A 23,172-nucleotide genomic window follows, 5' to 3' on the forward strand; every position below is an offset into this window, starting at 1 on the left:
GTGGGATCTTCCCGGACCGGGGCACGAACCCGTGTCCCCTGCATCGGCAGGCGGACTCTCAACCACTGCGCCACCAGGGAAGCCCCATTTTCTTTTTTAAATTTATTTATTTTTGGCTGCGTTGGGCATTTGTTGCTGTGCGCGGGCTTTCTCTAGTTGCCGTGAGTGGGGACTATTCATTGCAGTGGCTTCTCTTGTTGTGGAGCACGGGCTCTAGTCACGTGGGCTTCAGTAGTTGTGGCACGTGAGCTCAGTAGTTGTGGCTCACGGGCTCTAGAGCACAGGCTCAGTAGTTGTGGCGCAGGGACTTAGTTGCTCTGCAGCATGTGGGATCTTCCCAGACGAGGGCTCGAACCCGTGCCCCCTACGTTGGCAGGTGGATTCTTAACCACTGCGCCAGCAGGGAAGCCCCTTGGCCATTTTTTAAAATTGCTTGCTTTTTATGGATGAACTGTAGAATTCATTCCTGACTTCAGTTGTTCAGTGGCAGGCACCAGGGACGGTGTCGTTTTAAGTGGGAAACAGGGAGGAGGTTCATGGTCTGGTGGAGGTTCCACCACCTCTGATTCGTGAAGCCCCTGAGACGTGAGGTTCTCTGTGTATGTTTTCCTTAATTCTCCTTTGATTACATGGGTTTTGTTACACACTCCCTCCGAGGGAAGGTCGTTCCAGCATCTGGCCGTTACCAGAGGCCAGAGGCCCCTTTAAGCAGAGCTCCATGTGGAGCAGAGCGTGGAGAAGGGTCTGCGGGCTCAGGCCAGGTGTTGGCTGCCTCTTCACCTTACGCTGCCCTCTGCCCAGCAGAGCCCAAGCCACCCTCCAGAGAAGGAAAGCATCCTCCCAGGTCTGATTTCCCACAGGGTGGTCTGTCCAAGCGTCCCTCCCTTCCACACCAGTGCCCCGCCGGGACCACGCCACCAGCTTTCACTGGACGTTTGGGGCTCCTTAGGGCCTGGCCATCCACCACCCTTCAGTCCCATCTCAGTGTCAACGGGTACGGAGCCCGTGACTGAATCCTGTTTAAACAGACGATTTAAATTTGTGTTTTGGTGCGTGTTCCCTGTCAGACGTTTAGTCCACACTTAAAATTGCTTAAAACAGCACTTGCAGCATTCCCTTGGAATGTTCTCGGAGGTAGTGAGCTTCGTTTTTTGATGTTAGGATTTTTTTCCCGCAGTAGCGTAAGAGTTTTTAAGCCGCGGTGTGGTGATTGAGGGGAATTGAAGTTGTAACTATCAAGTGATGAGAGGAGCCCTTTGAGGACCCTAAACGTGGTCCCAAAACACAGTCTTCCGCCCGGTGGTTTCTTTTCCTTTCTTTTTTTTTTTTAATAGCTATTTTTTAAAAATGTATTTTCAAAATTTATTTATTTATTTTTGGTTGCGTTGTGGTGGCTCCTCTTGTTGTGGAGCACGGGCTCCAGGCGTGTGGGCTTCAGTAGCTGCGGCACGCGGGCTCTTGAGTGTGGGCTCAGTAGTTGTGGCATGTGGGCCCCGTTGCTCTGTGGAACGTGGGATCTTCCTGGACCGGGGCTCAAACCCGTGTCTCCTGCATTGGCAGGTGGACTCTCAACCACTGAGCCACCAGGGAAGTCCCTGCCCGGTGGTTTCTAAGGCCAGACTTTGGAGAAGGCCATGGATTTTCTCCCCTGGAGAAGGCTCTAATGTAATTTTTCATTGAGTTTCTGGGGCTTCATGGACCCTCTGAAATTTTACCTTAGAACCCTTCTTCCTGAATTATTGCAAAGACATTCATTTTCATGTATTGGTTCAGAGATTTTTGTTTTAGCCTCAGAGTCAGGCCTTGCATCGCAGACTTGGTTGTAAGATACATTGTTCAGATTTTGAGGTTAGAAGGAGACCGGGGTTTGTGTATGTGAGAGAGAGAGATACAGGAGGCCTGTTCAAATATTGGCAGCTTTGTCACTTTACAGGTCCAGTGTTTATTTGTGTGGTTTTTTGTTTTTTGTTGTTTTGGTTTTTTTGTTGTTTGGCTGCACCGCAAGGCATGCAGGATCTTAGTTCCCTGACCAGGGATCGAACCCGCACCCCCTGCAGTGGAAGCACAGAGTCTTGACCACTGGACCACCAGGGAAGTCCCACATGTCCAGTATTTTAAAACCCATAAAAGAGGCCTCTTGTAGCTGAAGGAGAGGAAGTGATGGGCAGGTCTAAAAGGAGCTTGCAGACAACGTTTCGCCAAAAAGTTAAAATCTGAGGGGGGGAAATGTCAAGCACATTTGAGAAAAATGCCAAATCTGCAGTGTTAATATACAATGTTTCCAAGTGGTTGCTGTTTTATCTCCTCTCCAATGAGGTTATCCACGTGGAAACAGCCAGCTGAGCAGGTTCTCAGTATATGTGAGCTGAATACATTTCTGAGTTTCAGAAATATTTTGTGTTCATGGCATTTTCCTTCTGCTAAGGTTTTTTATACACTTGTATTTTAACCCAGTATATTTTCAACATACCAGAGTATAAAGCAGAAGGTCAAGCTGTTACCTCAGTCTTTAGAATTTTGGTGTTCTGTGCCTTTTCTTTTACAAATATTATAAAGAAGGAGGGAAAAATCTCTTTTTACAGGAGAATAGTCTAAAAAAAGCATATAAGGTATCTGTGTTAGAGCACCCATGCGTGCATCACACAACATTTTGGATCTAGCAGAGGCTGCTCGTTGAAAGGCAGAGTTTCATTAACAGCAACAGACGTGGCAGAAGTGGAAATGTTGGTCTGTTTTTGGATTTCCTCTGTGTTTGCTTTGAATTCATCTGCTGATCACCTCTCTGTCTGTGTTCACCAAGCCGCCTGGCAGTGCTGTGCTTGTCAGAATCATCCAAACTCAATAGACTCAATCCAGGGAGCGAGCCTGTCAGCGCGCCAGAGGAAGGTTCTGATGGAATGCAGGATTTGTGTCAAAGTGGAAGGATGGCTTAGAGGGAGGTTAGTTACATAACAGCGCTCTCAGACGGGACCGAGGTTAGAGCTCTTAACCAGAGCTTGCAGACGTTTTGGGTGTTTTACTTCTTCCTGCAAGTTACCTGTAGTGCCATGCTTGCCTTTAGCGTCTGTTGTAGGGCAGCCCTGGGTATGTGGGGTCGCCTGGTATTGGCACACTTGCTGACAGAGGGTGTAAATGCAAATAAAATCTTCCTCTGAGGTACCCTTTCCAGTTAGGTGAGGAGTTTGGTTTTTCCTTGTTTTACATGTTCACAAACTCCCCAGACTGGTTTATTTTTATTTTTATTTTTATTTGGTTTTTTTTGGCCATGCCACGCGGCTTGCGGGATCTTAGTTCCCTGACCAGGGATCGAACCCAGGCCACAGCAGTGAAAGCGCCAAGCCCTAACCACTGGACCGCCAGGGAATTCCCCCAAACTGGTTTAAGTCAATGAGAAGCCCTCCCCACACTCCTGCCCGTCAGTGCTTTCTCCTGGTGACTGAAGATGCTAGACCAGGGTAGGGCCTGCAGGGAGTGGGCGTAGGACTGGGCAGGTTTACTGACCTGGTACCTGGCCAGAGCTGGCCAAGAAATGCCTGGGCAGGGGTCTTCTGCTCAGGCTGGGGGGCCGAATTCAGGTGAAGGGTGCTCGTTTTCCTTCCCCCTCCCACTTGCTGGGTGGCACGCTTTAGGGTACAGCAGAGCTGCAGGTGTCCCCAGGTTGCCGGGCGGGCTCCTTTTCCATCCCTCGCTCCTCTGCAGCCGGTAGAGATGGGGAAGGAGGAGGGTCTAGAGGAATGGGTGGAGGTGGAGGAAGGTGGGAAGGCCCTGCCCTTTTCTAATGGAGGCGATGAGGGCAGAAATTGAAAGCTAGGAGAGAGTAAGCGAAGGGCGACTCCATAGGTCTCCCCTCGGTCTCTGGGAGGTGTGGGATTGTTGGTGAAGGAATCAGGAAAGGGAGACAAAAGTCCCAAGAGGGAAAGGGCCGCTGGGCTGGACACACTGTCCTCGCCTCATCCTTTCCCCTTAACTTATCACAAGCCTCTGCGGGAAGAACACAGAGGACTCGGGTATCAGTGCCCAGGGCTCCCACGTGGGAGACTGGCAGTAAATGTTGAGAAGTCAATGGCAAGGAGGAGTTGGGAGAGCAATCATGTAACAAAAGACAGTTTTTCTTTGATTGTCATCAGCTTCCAATGTCCTGCGGTAGAACCTGTGTGTGCCCACTGCCCAGGTTAAATCATTGCCCCCATTTGCCCAGGTTTGTCCCCACTATGAACTTCTTTTTCTTTTGTTTTGCTGCTTTTGTTTTTTTTTTTTTGCGGTACGCGGGCCTCTCACTGTTGTGGCCTCTCCCGTTGCGGAGCACAGGCTCCGGACACGCAGGCTCAGCGGCCATGGCTCACGGGCCCAGCCGCTCCACAGCATGTGGGATCTTCCCGGACCGGGGCACGAACCCACGTCCCCTGCATCGGCAGGCAGACTCTCAACCACTGCGCCACCAGGGAAGCCCTGCTTTAGTATTTTTAAAACAAGTTCCAGAGATATCAGGTCACAGATATTTCAGTATGCATCTCTAAAATGTTTGGGCACTTTCCTATATAACTATGATGTTGTGATTAATAATACTCTTTTAATTTACAAAGATGGTTAAACTTCAACTTTCATTTTAAATTAATCCTTTTTAGGTAACTTCTTTTTAGAAAGAAAGATAATCAACCTCTCTTTAAAATTTCAGAATAAAATATGCTAAGGCTCAAAGATGCAATGCAGGAGGGAGATACCTTACAGTTAAGTAGTATCCAGTGTGACTTCGAAGGTAGTCGGTCTCACGTACATCGTGGCTTCAGTTAGGTCAAGTACTAGTTGCAGCCCAGATCTGTCTGCGCTACTTACTTCCTACTCAGCATCTCTGCTTCAGAGTTCCAGACAGCTCTCGGTGTCCAGGGCCAACCTCCCCGCCCCAGCCCGACAGCCCCGAGCTCTTTGGCTGGTACCCCTGAATCTCGTTGAACAGTAAAACCATCCTCTCATTCCATGAGCTGAAAACGTACGAGTCATCTTTGATGCCTCCTTCTCCTTCAGTCCTACATCCAGCCTATCACCAAGCCTTATCAAATTTCACCTCATTTTCTCAGTTACTGTGCACTTCTCTTCCTGTCCATTAGCACCGCCCTAGTCGAAGCCCCAGAATAACATGCTAGCGGTTCTGTTTGTTCCATTTTGACCTCCTTCCACATTTCAACTGGAGAGAGCTGTTGAGAATGTAAATCTGATTTCGATCCAGCCCTGCTTCAGCGCTCTCTGTGGCTCATAAGCGGTAACTGTCTATACTTTGGTATAATCAAGATTAGATTGTATTCAACCATCTGATGCTAGGGTGTGAGCAGGTGTGCCCAGACCCAGCCTGGCTTCTAACTGAGCCTGTTGCATGTAGATTTTTGCAGCCCTGGGGTTTTGATGCTGTGCTTTCACTGTTGCTTGTCTACCTTCCCACCCGCCATCAGCACAGAGAAACAGTCAATAACACCTGCATCACAGCTCAAATATATGGAGAGAGAATAGAGAGTCTGTACACACACAAGTGAATCTGTCAGTACACTTTAAAATGTTCTCGTTAAAATTCTGTGTGAAATGCAGTTGTTTTAAATTTTTTTATTTTGAAAGGTTTCAAGAGTATATGATAGAGAAAATAGTACAATGGAAACTCCTGTAACCCATCCCTAGATTCAACAGTTATCAAGATTTTGCCACATTTGCTTTCTCTTTTTAAAAAAATATCCTTTTGAAGTATGTTAAATCCCAGGTATCATGTGTTGAGAGCTTTTTAAAAAATTACAGTATAAATAATAGTTTTTAAGAACAAGACATATTGGACATTGGTTAGAATATCTGAAGCATCTGTGCAGAATAGTTTGTAAACCGCTGCTCAATTCCAGCCATAAAGGAATCGTGTAAAAAGATGTGTGAGTGCTTTAAAAAAAACTCTCCCAGTGATGCTTAGTTCTTTGATCCTGGATTAGGATTACGGTCAGGAAGTAGGATTAGATGGTCATCTCTGAGTTTCCCTTAAATCATGAGGTACTATGATAATAACCAGTTTACTCAGTTTTTGCTGCTACTCTATTATCGTTTCAGATATATGTCAGGAAAGCACTATCTTAGTTTGTGCTTTAAAGAAATACCTTCATTTACACCTTCCTGATTGCAGAGTTTCTCCTTATAAAACCCCAATTAAAAAGGATCTTTCATTTTCACAAATGATTTGAGAAGATTCCTGGCCAGCTTAGAGACGAAGCTTCTAAAGAAGAAGTAACTTTATTGTTTTATGATTTGTGTTTTAGTAAAATAAGGGCTGTTTGTTCATAAAGCCACTTTGCTATCTCTGCTTTTTCTAATTAGTTTTTTTATTTGGCTCTTTCCGTTTTTAAGTGTACAGAGAAGTTATTCTGAGCAGGCCGTGATGACTTTTTCATTTAATTTTAAACCAGTCCAGTTATTTAAACTCTATTCTGGGGAAGAGGGAATACTTCACATCCAGAGATTAAAACCCGCTTACTGCATAAAATCCGGACCCTGAAACTCTCAGGCAGTGCCTGGGAACCGTGTCCATGCCAGGTGAGATCCCTGTTACCTGAGTTGTCTGCATCCAAAGTTTCTTCCAGACCAGTTGTTTTAACCTGCGGAATTTTAACATCATATTAATATGCTTTGCAGAGGGCCCACGATCTATTTAGCCACTTCCTGAATAGCTCTGTTTGGTATAATTGTTATTTGTGTGACTGGGATAGCACACACACAGCGTTTGGGCTGGGAAGACTCGCCTTAGAGTGTAGTACCAGCCGTCCGCTGTCAGGCCACGCCGCCGTCGTTGCGGAACCTTAGGGATGCTTCGTACAAGCAAAGAGGGCAGAGCTTGCCGTTTGTGCGGCTTCAGCTAGTGGAGAATAGTCACCAATGCTGAAAAGGTAATATGTTAACAGACGGCTTTTGTGTTTTGTTTTAGACTCACAAGAAGTGGACGAACAGCTGGTAGCAGAAGTGGTTGAAAAATGGTCGCCCGAGGCTGGTTCTAGACCCTCAGAAAACGAGGCAGCTCAGCACGCTACTGAGTCTTACTCAGTCAAGGGTTTCAGAGAAGAACCTGAACACGATGTGAGCAAAATCTCTGTCGTGAGGCCATTTTCCGTAGAAACCAAGAATTCCACGGCGCCCCGGGGGCCGCCTGGCCCAGCAGCGGCTCATGGCTGCGTGGCCGCGGCCCTAGGCCAGGCCGGGCCCTGCCCCCGCGCGCCGGGCGCCGCCCAGGACCAGGCAATGACCGAGGGCGCCATGGGGTCCACACTGGAGGCCTCGGCGGAAGCCGACCCGGAGGCGGGAAGCCCGTGTCCGGAGCCCGGGGCCAGCAGAAGCAGGCTGCGGAAGCCCAGGCCCGTCCCCCCGAGGAAGAAGGCGGCAGGCGGCGGGGTCTCCGAAGCCCACCCCGCCCCGGAGGGCGCGCGTCTTCCCCGGGTGGACCGCCAGTCCGGTTCCGACGGAGAGGCTGGGAACGCCGCCACCCCTGCCCTGCTAGGAGGTGACAGGAGCCAGAAGTGTCCCCCCGACGTGAGGGAGACACCGTGTGCCCCCGGCGGAGACACCCGCGACTCAGGGTCTGAGCTGCCGGAGGCCGTGAGGGGCTCCCCTCTGAAACTGGAGTTTGACTTCACGGAAGACGTGGAGACTGTGGAGTCCAGGAAAGCCCTCCCGAGGAAACCCGGCCGGAAACCGGGCAGCAGGGTGACACCCAAGGTTCAGAAAGACGGCGCCGGGGAGCCAGCAGGCGCCCCAGGGGCAGGGGCGTCCTCAGAGCCGGGTCCCCGCCCCTGTCCCGGGGAGAGCCCCGACTTCGGGCCCTTTGGGGGCCACTCCCCGCTGCAGCGCTCGCCCCTGCTCTCGGCTCAGGGCTCCTACCGCTTTGACCCAGATCACTTTGACGAATCCATGGATCCCTTTAAACCCGCTATGACTTTAACGAGCAGTGACTTTGGTTCTCCCGCCGGTAGTCATATTAGTGAAATCTTAGAATCACCCAAGAAGGCAAAGTCGCGTTTGATAACGTGAGTGAGACGGGCGTGGGCCTTGTGTTCTGGGTCCTCTTTGTGGGTTTGGCGGCCACTGCTTTTGGTTTGGGTGAAGGTGCCCCGGGGCAGACGCAAAGCTCGTAACCTTGGACTGCAGTCTTCACTGTTTTGCCTAACTCTGGTGTGGAATCAGAGATACCTGAGGTTTCCTTTTTAGATGTCTGCTTTGCTTCTGAATCCTCAGTTTATTCAGCTGAGTTCTTTTTCCCCCCACCTTGGGTACTTTTTTCCTATTAAAAAAAAAAAAAGAATGTCATGGGCTAGGCAGGTAGAGATTTGATGGTTTTCAGAAATCCTATCTGAGCTGTCGGGAATCGTTTTATATACAGAATTCAGGTGTCAGTGCTAGCCACCTTCTTCAGCTTCTCTGTGGATGAAACAAGAATTCCAGGGCTGCAGGTAAACTGTGTAGTATCAGTAACACGTGGGAAGGGGTCTTACAGAAGTCTTTTCACTTGAACAGAAAGCTGTGATTTTTGTTGGAAACAAACCTACCACTAAAAGTTAGAATTCTTATGTCTCCTGGTAAAGCTTCTGGCTCTTTCAGAAAGGAGGTGAGTTTCCAAAAAGAATCAAGACTATTTTAGACAATTGCGTAAATCTGACTAAATTAGGCTGTTAGTCTTCGTTGTGTGAGATCCCTCTCCCCACCAACCCCCCTCCTCCTGGGAAATCTGGAGCCACTTTTGCAAGGTCCTCGGAGTTCTCTCGGAGTGGTCACCCCCAGGCCATAATTCCACGTCACATTTCAGGTTAAACTTGTCACAGGGTGACCTTATCACAAAACTTGAGTCAATGACAATCTATTGGTATCTTCATGACCCTGTGACATTTTACTAAGAATTAGATATAAAGAAGGGCCAGTGGGGAATTCCCTGGCGGTCCAGTGGTTAGGACTTGGCGCTTTCACACTTTCACTGCCGTGGCCCAGGTTTCATCCCTGGTCAGGGAACTGAGATCCCACAAGACGTGTGGTGTGGCCAAATTAAATAAATAAAGTATTTTTTTTAAAAAAAGGGCCAGTGACACGGTGGTTGAAATATGAAAAGGGAGGGTGAGAAGAAGTACCATGTTTCTCATTGTCACCCCAGTTGTATTGGCGAAATGCTTTTCAGCGTTAATGTGATGTAAAGAAAAATACTAGATGGTGTGGTGATTGACACCAGAGAAAAAGGGTTAAAGAGCAGAAAGTATGAGGACCAAGAAGCTTGAGCACTGCAGGAATGGATTCTTCAGCATCCCCAGAATATTCCCCAGGACGTCTAAAGGGAATAAAATGTCATCAGTAGTTCTTGATCTGTTCTTTGATTATAGACACACAGTTAAATGGTTGCTGAAAAATATTATTGATCAGGTGACCTCAAGGTGCTTTTCTGTGGTTCAGGTTAGTTACCTGTGTCTAGACGATGCCTGGGGGACACGATGGCCAGGTCTTTGCCTGGGTTCTTCCTAACCTGGGGTCCCCTAATTATGGGCAGCCCTGCCTATCAGGGTTGATAAGGGGTCATTGGGAGCCTCCCTTTCAGTTGCTGTTGAAGGTGTGTAGCCAGTGCATTCATGTTACATGAGACTAAAGTGGGACCAAAGGGAGGGAAGTTTATCCTACATCTTGTTTTCAGTAGCAAGAAGCACCCTCTCCCAGTCCTACCACCCTCACCTGCTAGCATTTTCCTTCTGTTCTGTTTTTTTTTTTTTCCGGTACGCGGGCCTCTCACTGTTGTGGCCTCTCCCGTTGCGGAGCACAGGCTCCGGACGCGCAGACTCAGCGGCCATGGCCCACGGGCCCAGCCGCTCCGCAGCATGTGGGATCTTCCCAGACCGGGGCACGAACCCGTGTCCCCTGCATCGGCAGGCGGACTCTCAACCACTGCACCACCAGGGAAGCCCTTGTGTGACTTCTTAAAAGATGATGTAATTGGCATCTCAGATCCTTCTTCTGTAAACTAGAGACATCATCCTATGATTGGGATTTTTGTGGGTCAAATAAGATAAATTATGTAAAATCGCTTGGAGTTTCTCAGTAATATACACCTACCGGAGATATAAGCAGATACATTTTCAATTATATTTTCATTCATGCATTGATTGCCTTTAATCTAGATGACTAGACATTTAAGAGTAAACATACTCGGCAGTAACGCCGTTTCTTTACATTTACAAATATTTGAAAGTTTACTTTTCATCCATAAATTTGACCGTGTGACATTTCCGAGTGTTTCTATCACTCTCTTACTACTGAGAATCGTTCACTCACCAGTGATAACATTCATGAGTATGACATTTTTAATTCACGTCTCACCTCATGGAAAGAACTTTGCAACCTTCATGTCTGCCAGACTAGAGATAAATATTCCAGGCTTTACATGATTTTTTTCTCCATCTGTCTGTCTCTTTCCCGTCTCTAATTTTGTTGGTGCATCAGGACTACTGAACAAGTGAAATTTCTCTGTTTTCTGTTGTAAGTACTCCTGTTTCTGGCTCTCCCTGGGGCCCTTGGCAGTTCCTCCCCTACCCTCCCCGGACCATCTCTCCATAGCATGTTGGCTTCCCTTTCTGAGTTGGATCTTCTGATGGTTTTTTTGCATTTCATTTGCCACTTCCTGAGCCAGCTTATTAGCCTTGCCGTCTGTACCCAAAGGCTTGGAGATGGGGCCCTCCCACCTCAGGTGCGAGAGCTTGCGTCCCCGGCTTGACACACGCCTCGTGCGGCGCTGTGATGCTGCGTGCTGGCTTGGCCCTACTCTCATCCCCGCAGCGGCTTGAGGAACTGCTCTGCTGTTTCATGTCAGGAACAACTGACTTTTTTGATAGGATGAGGCTGCCGCCTTGGAGCAGGGAATACATTCTACCGAGTCAGCTCAACTTGAGTTTGGTGGCAGGGGTGACACTCAGGCGTTAGGGAAGACAAGCAGACACTACCGAGGTGGTGGTCCCTCTTCTGGTAGCCATGCTGGTCTTTGTTTTTGCCCCGCAAAACGAGAAGAACTTGCAGTTTTGGTTGGGGGTGGGGTGTGGTCAGAGCGGCGGTGCTGTAAATTCTAAGTTCATTACAACAGAACAGAATCTGGATAGTCTTCAGATCACAAATTACGTGCTAGTTTAAACAAAGCGGGTGGTTTGAGCTTCCCCAGTTCCGGCCGTGACGTTCGTTTTCCATCTCGCTACTTAAGAGGAATGGTAACAGTTTGCTCAGACATTTTTATTTTCATCCTTTCTGTTGCCCACAGTCCTCCTCTGTGAGCACGCAGGTCTGGAGCTGTCTTCCCAGACTTCTGTGGCTTTTAGCGCAATAAAGAATTTTTAAAGAATGTGGTCCGGCGTGGTAATTTTTCTGGTGACTTATCAAAGCCAAGTGAGCGCGGATCAGATGACCCGACCGTCTCCAGGTACTGGGGCTGCTCTCGGAAGAGCTGTTGGTGGCTGCTGGCGCACAGTTACAAACCGTAGGGGCCCGAGTGCTGGTGTCTAGCTACCCGCAGAAGCAAGTGAGGAGGTCGCTGAGTTACAGTTCTTTGCTTGCCCTGCCTCTCGGGAGAGGATTCAGAGGCGGGAAGGTGTTTGTTCCCATCTCTGATGCGTGGACGTGTGACTCGCGTGGGGCTGTGCGCTTTGGCTTGTGTCTGCACACACCGCTGTCTGCACCATCTCACAGCTTGGAGGTTGTCAGTGTGATTCCAAACCGGCCCGGTGTTCTGTTTGTTTTTTTCCCAGGAGTGGCTGTAAGGTGAAGAAATACGAAGCCCAGTCTCTTGCTTTGGATGGGTGTTCTCAGGTAAGTCTGTGTTCCTCATCAGAGTGGTGATGAATGAAGATTTTCCAGTGGGGATCTGAGGACTCAGCTTTAAGGAAACCAGTTCCCAAATCCTTGACTTGCTAAGCTGATCTGAGAAAGGGCTCTGAAGATAAGGGAACCGTTCCTTCACAGGTACCCTTTTCCCACTTTTTTGTGATAAAGTTCCCTCTCACCCGTTCTCAAACTTACTAGGGTGCATCACCACTGGGTGTGAAACCTCTGGGCACCAAAGAGGGGATTTGAAATACTGGTGTAAGTTATAAGAAGGTGATTGACTCCAGTGACTGGATAATATATTTTTAAAGTCAGATGGTTTTCCAGTTCATTGCTTTTAGCAAGTTAGGAGAACCTGAATTGTCAGCTGATAGATTATTAAAAATAATTTTTGACACCGTGATATGTCAGTTATATCTCAATTAAAAAGATAATTATTTGGACTTCCCCCGTGGTCCAGTGGTTAGGACTCCACGCTTCCACTGCAGGGGGCTCGGGCTCGATCCCTGGTTGGGGAATTAAGATCCCCCATGCAGCACGACATGGCCCAAGAGGAAAAAAAAAAAGATAATTATTGATGATAGAATTTTTTGGAACATAATTTGGAAAGGAGTTCAAAGAACTGAGACATTTCTATTACAAATTTCGTTCTGTTTCACCTATTTATTTGTATTAGTAAGGCTTCTGGCTTCTTGATTATAATTATAAAAATGGAAAACAGGAATCAAATTGATGCTGACCTTTGTTTCATTCTAGCAATAAATATTTGTCCATGACTATATAATTAATTGGGAAACAAACACACACACACACACACACACACAAGCAAACAAAAGAAAACCCAGACCCATTTGATTGCAATGAAGTCCTTTTTTTTCTTCCTTTTTAAAACTTTATTTCAGCGTAACCATGATTACAGAAATACAGTCATTGCATTTTAAGTTTAACTTATCTTACGCAATTTGGACCAAAAACTTGGTACGTGGTTTAAGATTTAAAAAAAAAAAAAAAAGATTTGTAATTTGATTTATTCTTCATCTATTACAAACGTATGAAGTGTCCACCTTCAAATGCTGCTAAAGCAGAGGCAGCAAGAACTATGAAAAATTTACGTTTGATTTTTGCTCCAGAAAAATAACACGTATTGCCTTGTAAAAGCTTTTTAAAATTGGTGCAACAAAATATTGTCATCGATTTCCATTTTTTAAAAATTTTACTTCTGTGTTTGATTGTACTTACCAAACATTGTAAAACTTTTAGAATAAATAGTGCCTTTGTAATTGTAGTGATAACCCTCCAGAAGAAAAAATGTTACCACTTAGAGACTTACGGTTGTAAAAAAAGATTAAAAAAATTTTTTTAAACAAATGTAATAGGAGAACTTTAAAAAACTGGAAAGCAAATGCATTTCTTTGGGATAATTTCTTGATGGAAGTAGCAAGGAAATATAAATTCAGAGAGGAAAAGGGATGATGTAAATTTCTGACTATTAAAGGGCTTATTCATGTTCGATTTTAAACAGATGGTAAAGTATCAAGTCACTAGAGTAACTAAATTGAATTAATAAGCCAAGTCAGTATTTAAAATATAATAAAATTTTTTTCTTTTCTTTTGTATCTGTGTGAGAGGATGGATGTTCTCCAAACTTACTGTGATAATCATGATGTACGTAAGTCATATCATTATGCTGTACCTCTTAAAGTTACACAGTGCTGTTATGTCAATTATATCTCAATAAAACTAGAGAGATAAGTAAACAAGCAAACAAATAAATAATATGTAGCAGACAGTATAGCCTTTGTGACTACTTAAGCTCGTAGTGAAAGGTTTTTAGATGTCACCTGAAAATACAGTGGGGTGCATAAATTTTCTAGAAAAGTCTAGGATCTATCTATATGAGCAAAATGTATGAAAACTATTTTCTTCAGCCACTTCAACTTGTTGCTTATAAATTTAGGCTAGAAAAGCTTAATTTTTTAAACCTCAGGTGTGAATTACAGAAGGTAGGCCCTAGAAAATACAACCTTCCATGGTTGAGGGGCTGCAGCTTCTTCCTTGGTTGGTACCCAGATTCGTGGAGAACATCCATATGGAATGGCGGCTGCTTTGCTCTTCCTGAGATGTCGCTTTCCCCACTGCTTGCCCTCCTAAATGGTAGCATCTCATCTGTTGCCTTTCCCAGGATGAAGGAGCAGTGATCTCCCAGATTTCAGACATTTCTAACAGGGATGGCCATGCTACCGACGAGGAGAAGCTGGCGTCCACGTCATCTGGTCAGAAACCCATTGGGGCCGAGGGGAAAGGTGAGCCAGAGGACGACCTGGAGTACTTTGAATGTTCCAATGTTCCCGTGTCTGCCATAAATCATGCGTTTTCATCCTCAGAAGCAGGTATGGAAGCAAATCTTCATCTCTTTTACGTACATAAGCATAGAAATGCCTGGAAGCCCAGGGCAGGAGACACTTTAAAGAGATTAGAGAACGGGTCCCTTGATGGATAGGTTTAGGCTGCTGGTCTGTGCTTTGCTTCTTTGCCTGGAGAAGAGACACAAAAGGGTGTCAGTGGAGCGCCAGGGACGTATGGATCTGAGTGGCAGGATGTACGGAGACACTGATGTATCAGACTGCTTGAATTCTTTCCTCATTATTTCAGTCTGGCCACATCTTCACGTGTAGCGACCTGGAACCATGTTGGGATTATTGGGCTCCTGGTTTCCCTTATAGAAATAATAACGACTAACAGGTATAGTTGCTTCCACATGCAGGCACTGTTTTAAGTGTTTTACGTGTAGTAACTCATGTCTCCTCACTAGGTAGCGTTCTTTTTTTTGTTTCTTTTTAAATTGAAGTACAGTTGATTTACAATGTTGTTTTAGTTTCAGGTGTACAGCAAACTGATTCAGTTACATATGTTTTTTCAGATTCTTTTCCATTGTAGGTTATTACAAGATATTGAACATAGCTCCCTGTGCCATACAGTAGCTCCTTGTTTTTTATCTATTTCATATTAGGCAGCATTCTTTTCCCCATTATCAGAGAGGGAAAGTGAGACAGAAGTTAAGGATCTCGGCCACGGTCTCCTGTCTAGTAAGTGGTGGACTAGGGTCCGAGTTCCCAGCAGTCTTGGCTTCACGGGCTTTTAACCACAAGGCTAACGTGTGAAGAGATGGTTTTCATTACCCTCAACTATTGTAAGTTTTCCTGCTTGCAGACGTGGTGGATTGAAAAAGCCTGATGCTTCTTCATGTTCTCATAAGGGCCTAGACCAACCTGTGCTGAAGCTTAGTGCTGTTTTCCTCTTTAGAACATTCTAAATCCGAGGCCCTTTTCCAGGTCCCAGGTTGTGTCTGCGGCCTTAACCTTCATTGTGAAGCACTTGGCACCGTGTTCCCGACTCCATTAAACATTATTGGAAACTCAGGTCTTTGGCATCATAGTTCGGTGTGGAGCTTTTATACTTAGAATTTCAAAAATAATGATCTATCGTCAAACCAGAGAAGCAGGTGGAAATCTGGACTTTGTGAGAGTTATCTCCCCACCTTTCCAGGTCTGTTTCCCGTCTATAAAATAAACATTCCAGGCACTGTTCCACATTTCCTCCCAGGCCTCTTTTCTGCTCTGATGTTTTCTCCGAAGACCCCGTCTGCCATTTCCTTTTGTGCCCCTTTACGCATTGCACAGGCTTACACTTAGGACTCTCATACCTACACTTATTTCTTGTATATGAAATGCCTTTCTTCACCATTGTCCTGTAGAGATTCTGCCCATCCTTGGCGGTCTGTCTCAAAAAGGACACTTGGCTCCCACAGCATTTCTTCGTACGTTCCATGTATTAGTTATGGAAGGTTATCTTTGATGGAAGGTTATCTTTGATAAACTTCTTGAGGTTAAGGACTATGAGTGATTCATCTTCGATTTTCCTCTAGTGCAGGTGCATGGTCCATGTTTGTTGAATTATATCCTTCCTCACTAGGAGGAAATTCCTTTGGCAGAAACTTTATGAGCTGGGGTTCTGCTAACAGAACAGCTCCTGTTAACACTGTTCGTAACTGATGAGCCACATCGTGGGAGCGAGCAGGGGCCCTGGTCGTGTGGGGTGGGTGAACTGTGTCCTGGGATATCACCTTCAGCCTGGGTCTTGATAGATAAATACGAAGGTGCACCCCAAGGAGTCTCTCACAGGGATGGGAAGGAACCTGCCACACAGGTAAAATGCCCAGTAGCTGTCCGTGAGTACAGGGCAAGTGGGAACCCGGGGTTGTCCTGAGGAATTGGGGCTTTATCAATATAGAGGAGCCACTGAAGGTTTTTAAGCGAAGTAGTGATGGTCACATTTGTGTTCTCAATAATTCACTCTCGACAGTGCACTAAAGGTCATTTGCGATTGCAGGTGGAGGATTGTAGCTTTAGCATTTTATGTGCTTTTGCATATTTAAAAATTTTCTTCAACGAGTGCATGTTCCTTTAATCAGAAAAAGCATCGTGTTGGTTTTTTGTACGCGTTGACTCTGGTGGTAGAGCGGAGCCAAGAAAACCAGCTTGAAGGGTGTGGGGAGGATAGTGAGTTTAGTGTTCAGGCATTGAAATTTAGGTTTTCGTTTTATCTGCTACATTAATTCCACTGACGTACCCTTCAGGACTGGAATTCAGATTCACTCCAACTTGGTAATAAAATAGGTTTCAGCGTTAACGGTTTCTCCTCTTTCTGAAATGACCCTGTGGTTAGTCCAACTCACTTGCAAAACTTTTCATGGACACAAGGGGGCAGCCTTGCCGTTCTCTCCACCTGAGGACGTGCTTCTGTCTGAGGCCGAGGGACCGTAAGCTTCTCTTTCCTCTGGATGTTTTGGACCCTGAACACAGACAGCGCAGTGGTCAGCAGAATGTAGCGCGTCTTCCAAGATCTTGAGATGCTGTTCAGGGGCCCTTAGATGTCCTTCCGGGCCTGCGCTGGGGTCTCCCAGAGTCTCTTGGTGGGAAGGAAAGGCACAACCTCTTGGGATGACTCTAAAAATGACTCTCTGTGTTTTAGGCACTGAGAAGGAGACGTGCCAACAGATGGAGAAGGATGGACCCGCCGTGCCCGTGAGTCCCCAGGCTCGTGGGGGAGGGGTGTGAGCACGGGGGGTTCAGTGTTTGTTTTGAAGCCCATGTTAACTCAGTAATTAAATTCTAGTCTGTGTCTGGTGACGGGCATAAGATAAAAATAAAGCACAGCTCCTTCACTTGAGGCGTCTCGGAGGGTGACCACTAGTACTTGGACCTGTAGCTGGACGTCCTGAGATGTCCTCCAAGTGTAAAGTGCAACCAGCATTTGACGACTTAGCGCAGAAAAGAAGGGAAAATAAAATGTCTCTAACTTTTTATACTGATAACATGTTGATGTTTTGGATCTATTGGGTTAACGAAACTATATTATTAAAATTAATTTCACTTGTTTTTTTTTTACCCTTTAAGTGTGGCTACTGAGAATTTTTAAATTACATATGGCTTACGTTGTATTTCTTTCGAGCAGCCCCGGTTGTAGATTACAAAATGGAAACCAGGGTTACCCTGTGGTGAATGTTACACCAGGATGTGTCCCCAGGACTGGGCTGACCCACCGCGTGGCATGTGTCAGGAAGGCTGGATTTGAGCTAATTAAAAACAATTTTTTTTCTTTTTAACTTTCAGGCTTACAAAAATAGTACAAAGAATTCCTATAACTCTTGCACCCATGCTTCTGAAACTTTAACCTCTCCTGTAATCAGAATCAGTACACGCTGGTACAGTATTATTGTCTGCTCTGTAAACCGTATCCAGGTCTTACCAGCTACCCCCACTGGTGTCCTTTCTCTGGCACAGGATCCAGGGCAGGACCCCACAAGGCATTCAGTGCCCGTGTTCTCAATCTCCTTTAATCTGTGACAGTTCCTCAGTCTGTCTCTGTCCTTCCGGACCTTGGCTCTTTTCAAGAGCGCTGGTTAGTTGTTTTGTAGAATATCTTTCAATTTGGGCTGGTCGAGTGTTTCCTTATGATTAAATTCAGTTTACACATTTTGGGCACGAATGCATCAGAAGGGACCTCATGGGTATCGGTGCATCCCATTATTGGTGGAATTAACTGATCACGTGGTTAAGGTAGGGTCTTCTGGGTTCCTCACTTGAACTAAGTTTTAAAGGAAGAATGGGGTTTGCCAGGTAGATAAGGCAATGAAGGGTGTTCTGGGCAGGAGAGTTGTACTGCGCAAAGACAGGGAGTGAGAAGAAGCGTGGGCTTTATAAGGAGTTGTAGGGACGAATAATCTCACGTGATCGGAGGATACTGTGCGTGTGGTAGGTGAGAACCAGGCCACTGGGGCCCTAGACATCGTGCCGCGAGCCTTGGAATTCATGGAAACGCAGCAGAGGACTCTCCTGGGGGTTGAAGTAGGGAGCATCATGATCGGTAGTAAATCAGAGGATGGGACGGAGGCTGGGACTTAGCAGGCAGAACCATCACTGCTTGGTGGCTTCCGGGGTGTACGTGGTGGCTGAGGTGGAGGTTGCAGAAAGTCGCTGAAGGCCATCGAGTTTTCCGCCTTGACCATCTGAGTGGTCGGCGTTGCTGATAACCAAGCCCAGAGGGGCCTCGTCTCGACAGGTGGCACCGCTGTCCACCTCGTCGTCTAAGCCACAACCCCGGGGTCCTCTTGGACTCCCCGGTCCTCTGTATTCCCACACATAGGGTCTGTGGTTTCCACGTCCAGAAAGCAGATGTTGTAAATCCGTCTACTTTTGTCCAGCCCGTGGCCACCACCGGTCTTTTTAAGCATGGTGGCAGTTTCCTAATGAATCTCCCTGTTCCTGAGGCTATTCTGTCCTCCTCTTCCATCAGCCAGAGTTGTTCCTCTTTGCTTAAACCCTTCCGTTGGCTTCCCTTGTCTGTAGGCTGAGCTCAGACTCTGCTGTGGCCTCCGCGGCTTTCTGCACCGCCCCTGCCTCCTTCCCACGCCAGACCCTTGCCCAGCCAAACGGGCTTTGGTTCACTGCTGTGGGCCCGCCCCTTGGAGGTACTTTCTCTTCTCCCAGCCTGCCCCACGGGTTGGGACCGTGACTGTGTGCTGGCCCCTGTACCCCAGCACCGGCCACAGTGAACACGGCTGGACGCAGGAGCCAGTACATCAGGAGTACAGAGGAGGTGCAGAATCGTAGAAGTTCAGTTTTAGACGTGTGGCTTTGAGACATCTGTGAGACCAGCTTCTCGGTTCACATTTCCCGTAGGCAGTGAGAAGCACACAGCGTGAGCTCAGGAAAGGTCAAGGTTGGCTTCAGTAGATCTGAGCGCCCTTAGGACACAGGGCATAGTTGAAGCTGAAGGATTAGGTGAAGTTGTGACAGAAACGTTCTGAACCTGGATCCACAGTAAGAATACACTTTGCATCCTGGCTCGTAGGTACGTATGACACATCTCAACACATGCGTTTGTATTGTCATCAGACAAATTGCACAGAACAGTATCTGCCTCTCTTCCTGTGGCTCACTCTGATGTCTTCTATTCTATTCCATTTATTTTAATGCACGTTGCTTGTCCTAGTAACCGTTCTCGTGACTCACCGTTGGACTGCGACCCACGGTGTCTCCCTGGAGGACACAGAGTAAGGGACGTAAGGGTGGGCGAGGGAGCCGTGGGCGCCGGGCAGAAGGAGGACATGCACACAGGGGCCAGGGACTTGGAGCGTGGTCCCCTGTCAGGGGCATTACACAGCAGTGACGGTGGTCTCTGGGAGCCAGGTCTTGTAGTCATTCCCAGCACAGCCACCGTGGCTGATGACACAGTCACTTTGAGGAGCCATTGAGGCCACCATTCTGCAAGTAGTGAAGTGTCCCCCACATCTATGGGAGGGGGTCCTTCCCACAAAAGGATGAGACTCCACCCTCCGCTCCCCAAACTGCCTGGTCGTGCCCTTAGGGAAACCAGTTTCCTGTGACGTTTTCCAGGTACTGTGGGAGCGTCGTCTAGTCTTTTCTGTGTGTAAAAATGGCAAAGGGATGGTCGAAGGCTGTGTTGAGGGGCCCAGGCACTGGTCTGCAGATTGGGGAGGTTTACCCACGTTCTTGAAACGCCCCAGTTACGCTTGCACATTCCCCAGTTATTCATCCACAGAGTTAGCCCCACCTCCCTGCCTCGGCAGGGGGGCTGTGAAGATGCGGGGGAGGGTAACGTGCAAGGCGGAGCCAGAAAGCCCTGAGCTGCTGTGTGGTGGCGTGACGTTGGTGGGAAAGCTGGGGGAGAGCGGGAGAGAGAAGATGGGGGAAGCCTTGTCTCCAGAGCCCCCTGCAAAGACCACATCCTGGGTTGTCATCTTTGAATGGTAACTCCAGTTGAACTTGCAGAAGTAAATTAATTTCTACTTCCTACTTCCTTAGAACACTGAATCAGCATTGCATAAAGAACTTGCAATATTCAAAACACTGACTAAGAAGTCTGTTTAGGGCTTCCCTGGTGGCGCAGTGGTTGAGAGTCCGCCTGCCGATTCAGGGGACACGGGTTCGTGTCCTGGTCCAGGAAGATCCCGCATGCTGTGGGGTGGCTGGGCCCGTGAGCCATGGCCGCTGAGCCTGCGTGTCCAGAGCCTGTGCTCTGCAGCGGGAGGGGCCACAACAGTGAGGGGCCCGCGTACCGCAAAAAAAAAAGAAGTCTGTTTAGTCTAGCCTGTGCCTCTGTATGCCTCTGGGTGTTGCTCTGAAGGGCATTCCTGTTGCAGTCTCTGCCCAGCACCAGGGGGCGGCCAGGGCCAAGTAACTAAGATCGGAGGGTGGTCGTCTCTCTTTTCAGCTGCTGGTCTACAGCATCTTTCACTTAGGAGTCAATCTGCTATTTTTTCAAAGAAATCTTAAACTTCTTAAAAGTTGAGCTCACTTGGCTTTTCCAGTGTGTCTCCGTTAGAAGTGGGGGGGGGGGGGACGCTGCTCTAACAGGTTCACGGACAAATGGGATGAGCCTGACAGATTAGGGATCCTGATTTCTCTCATCGCAAGGACGTGAGCAGAGAATTATTTTGTGGCATCTGCGCTCACTGTGAACTTACAGCCAAGACTCCCCTGGGTCCCACTGTCTGTAGACAGGTCTTTGTGGGTCCTCAAGGGTGAATGCTTTGTGGGACAGGGAGAAAGACCAGGGGATGTGAAGCAGGACCCTTTTGGAAGGGTGTGATTGATCTATTGGTTTAGCATCTTTATTAAACAAGTACTAGATTGCCCAGCCCAGGAAGAGATGGTCAGGCCAGTTGTTGGTGATGGTAGATTCTGTAGGCTTTCTGTGCTGTTTGATAAACAGTATAAAGGACTGCGGAATGTAAAAAGCTAAATAAATCTTAGAGGACTGGAAGAGGCAGCTAAAATAGGCCACGGCTATAAATTCCTCGTAAGAGCTGTTGCATTTTGAGTCATGGGGCTTGTGGCGTCCGGCCAGGCAGAGGGAGTGGCTGGGAGAGCTGCCGGCTGCAGAGCCACTCGTCCAGGTGTATTTGTCCCCATCTAAGGCCTGATCTTCCAGCTCGGAACGCTGCCGCTTCCAGGCACCTCATTTGTTAGAGCGAAGTCGTTAAACAAGTGGGCGGACTGAATTCATTTATCCCCTCGAGGATGAGTGAGATGCAGACCTCCAGAACAGACACTATTTCCCTTACTAAGAAAACTTGGCTTATTTCCCAAACTCTTGCTAACGTGAGGGTCACAGAAGGCACAGGGGACCAGCTTCCGAGAGTTGACTTGTCTTAGGGATTCTGATTTAGAATAATAAAAACAAAAGACTGATTTAAAATGTAATAATTTAGAATCGGAAATGTGACGAGATGAACCAAATGTGTGGGCTGGACCTAGTAGGCAGGTTACACGGGAAGCAGGGTGGTTGAGAGGAGTCTTGATGGGCACTGTGGCACGGGAGGTGGGGGGATGAGTCAGATGTCCAGTGTGTCAGCGACCGACAGCAGACGATCACGATCTCATCCTTTCTGGGTCGGGAGTCCTGGGGCAGCTTCAGTGAGTGCCTCTGACTCGGGGTCTCTCCCCAGCCGCTCTCAGGGTACTGACCAGGGCTGGGGTCACCTCCAGGCTCAACTTGGGTGGATCTGCTTCCAAGCTGTCTCACTTGGCCATTGGCAGAGACGGTCGTTCCTTGCCACGTGGCCTCTCCACAGAGCTTCTCACAGCCAGAGCCTCTTTGTCAACGAGTGACACTGCATGACTTTACCACTTTCTGTGCTTTAGACGAGGGTCACTGGGTCCAGCCTAACTCAAGGGGAGGAGGCTACCCAAAAGGACTCGTACAGGGGGTGGGGTCATTGGGGGCCATGTTAGGGCTGCCGGCCCCTAGTAGCTTCTGGCTCTGGTGATGGAGCTCCCCCAGGATAGAAGGTGTTTCTGGGGGGCCTCGGGCTTCTGTCAGCATGGTGGGCTGGCCTCCCCCAGATGGTGCTGGAACGGGCACTGCCGGCTTGTGGCTTCTGCATTTTCCCTTTCCTGTGGCCTCAGCCAGGGGTTTGTCTATTGGACCCTTGGCTGCGGGCAGTGAAGATCGAGGTGAAATTTATGTGCATGTTCTTGAGCATTTTCTAGAGAGAGGGTGAGTCCCTAATGACCCTGAAAAGTTTAAAAACCACTGGTCTACGTTGACCTTGGACTTCCTGTTCAAGCTCGATTCAAACAAGATACCAGAGCCCAATTGATTCCAGTCAGTAACTAATGAGTTATGCTGACATTGAAGATTATTAAGATTATTCCCTAATCCTAACCCTAACTCTAATAATTTTTTTAAAAAAAGATTCCCAGGTCACCTTGGCGGGCATTTTGGGTGTTATTAGATCAGCTTTTTCCCCCATTTATACAGAAAGTTAACATAGGTGGGAGGAAATAACCCCCAAAAATGCTTTTTAGGAAAAAAAATGGTACAAAGCCCACGTTCTTGTGAAAAACAAAATCGTAACTGAATGTGGCTCCCGGGAACCCAGGTTTATGGCAAAAATCAATCTGGCACCTCAGAAGGTGACATGTTGACGGAAGGGAACTGAAAACTCAGTGTCGGGAAGACCCAGGACGTGGAAATGCAGCCCAGACCCTGGCGTCTGTGCATGTGACAACATCGCTGGGTCTCCACGTGCCAGCCCTCGGGGCCACTGAAATTCCCTGTGATCCTGAATCATCCCGGGGTGGGGTCAGAGTTCACATATATTTGCCATTTCTACCTGCTTAGGCCTGAAAGTCATTTTAGAAACATTTCCATCCAAAGCATCTATATGTAAAAAGGTTGACACTTTTCTGGGAATTTATTTACATGGAACACATCATCCCCAGAGATCCACAGGTT

General features: G+C 47.6%; 1 protein-coding gene across 5 annotated transcripts in view; it reads left to right on the forward strand.

Moving 5' to 3' along the window:
* Positions 1-23,172, forward strand: part of TACC1 (transforming acidic coiled-coil containing protein 1) — a 58,892-nt gene that overhangs the window by 21,974 nt on the left and 13,746 nt on the right. For 2 of the 5 annotated variants that reach the window (XM_027122868.1, XM_027122866.1), the window contains exons 3-6: positions 6,944-8,036; positions 11,772-11,832; positions 14,030-14,237; positions 16,879-16,931. In XM_027122868.1, coding sequence (XP_026978669.1) covers positions 6,944-8,036; positions 11,772-11,832; positions 14,030-14,237; positions 16,879-16,931 — 1,415 coding nt within the window. The remainder of the gene's footprint in view (positions 1-6,943; positions 8,037-11,771; positions 11,833-14,029; positions 14,238-16,878; positions 16,932-23,172) is intronic. The other 3 variants (XM_027122867.1, XM_027122869.1, XM_027122870.1) reach the window with 3 other exon arrangements.

The sequence above is a fragment of the Aethalodelphis obliquidens genome, unplaced genomic scaffold, assembly GCF_003676395.1.
Source record: "Aethalodelphis obliquidens isolate GAN/ISIS:26980383/991018 unplaced genomic scaffold, ASM367639v1 scaffold25, whole genome shotgun sequence".
NCBI lineage: Eukaryota > Metazoa > Chordata > Mammalia > Artiodactyla > Delphinidae > Aethalodelphis > Aethalodelphis obliquidens.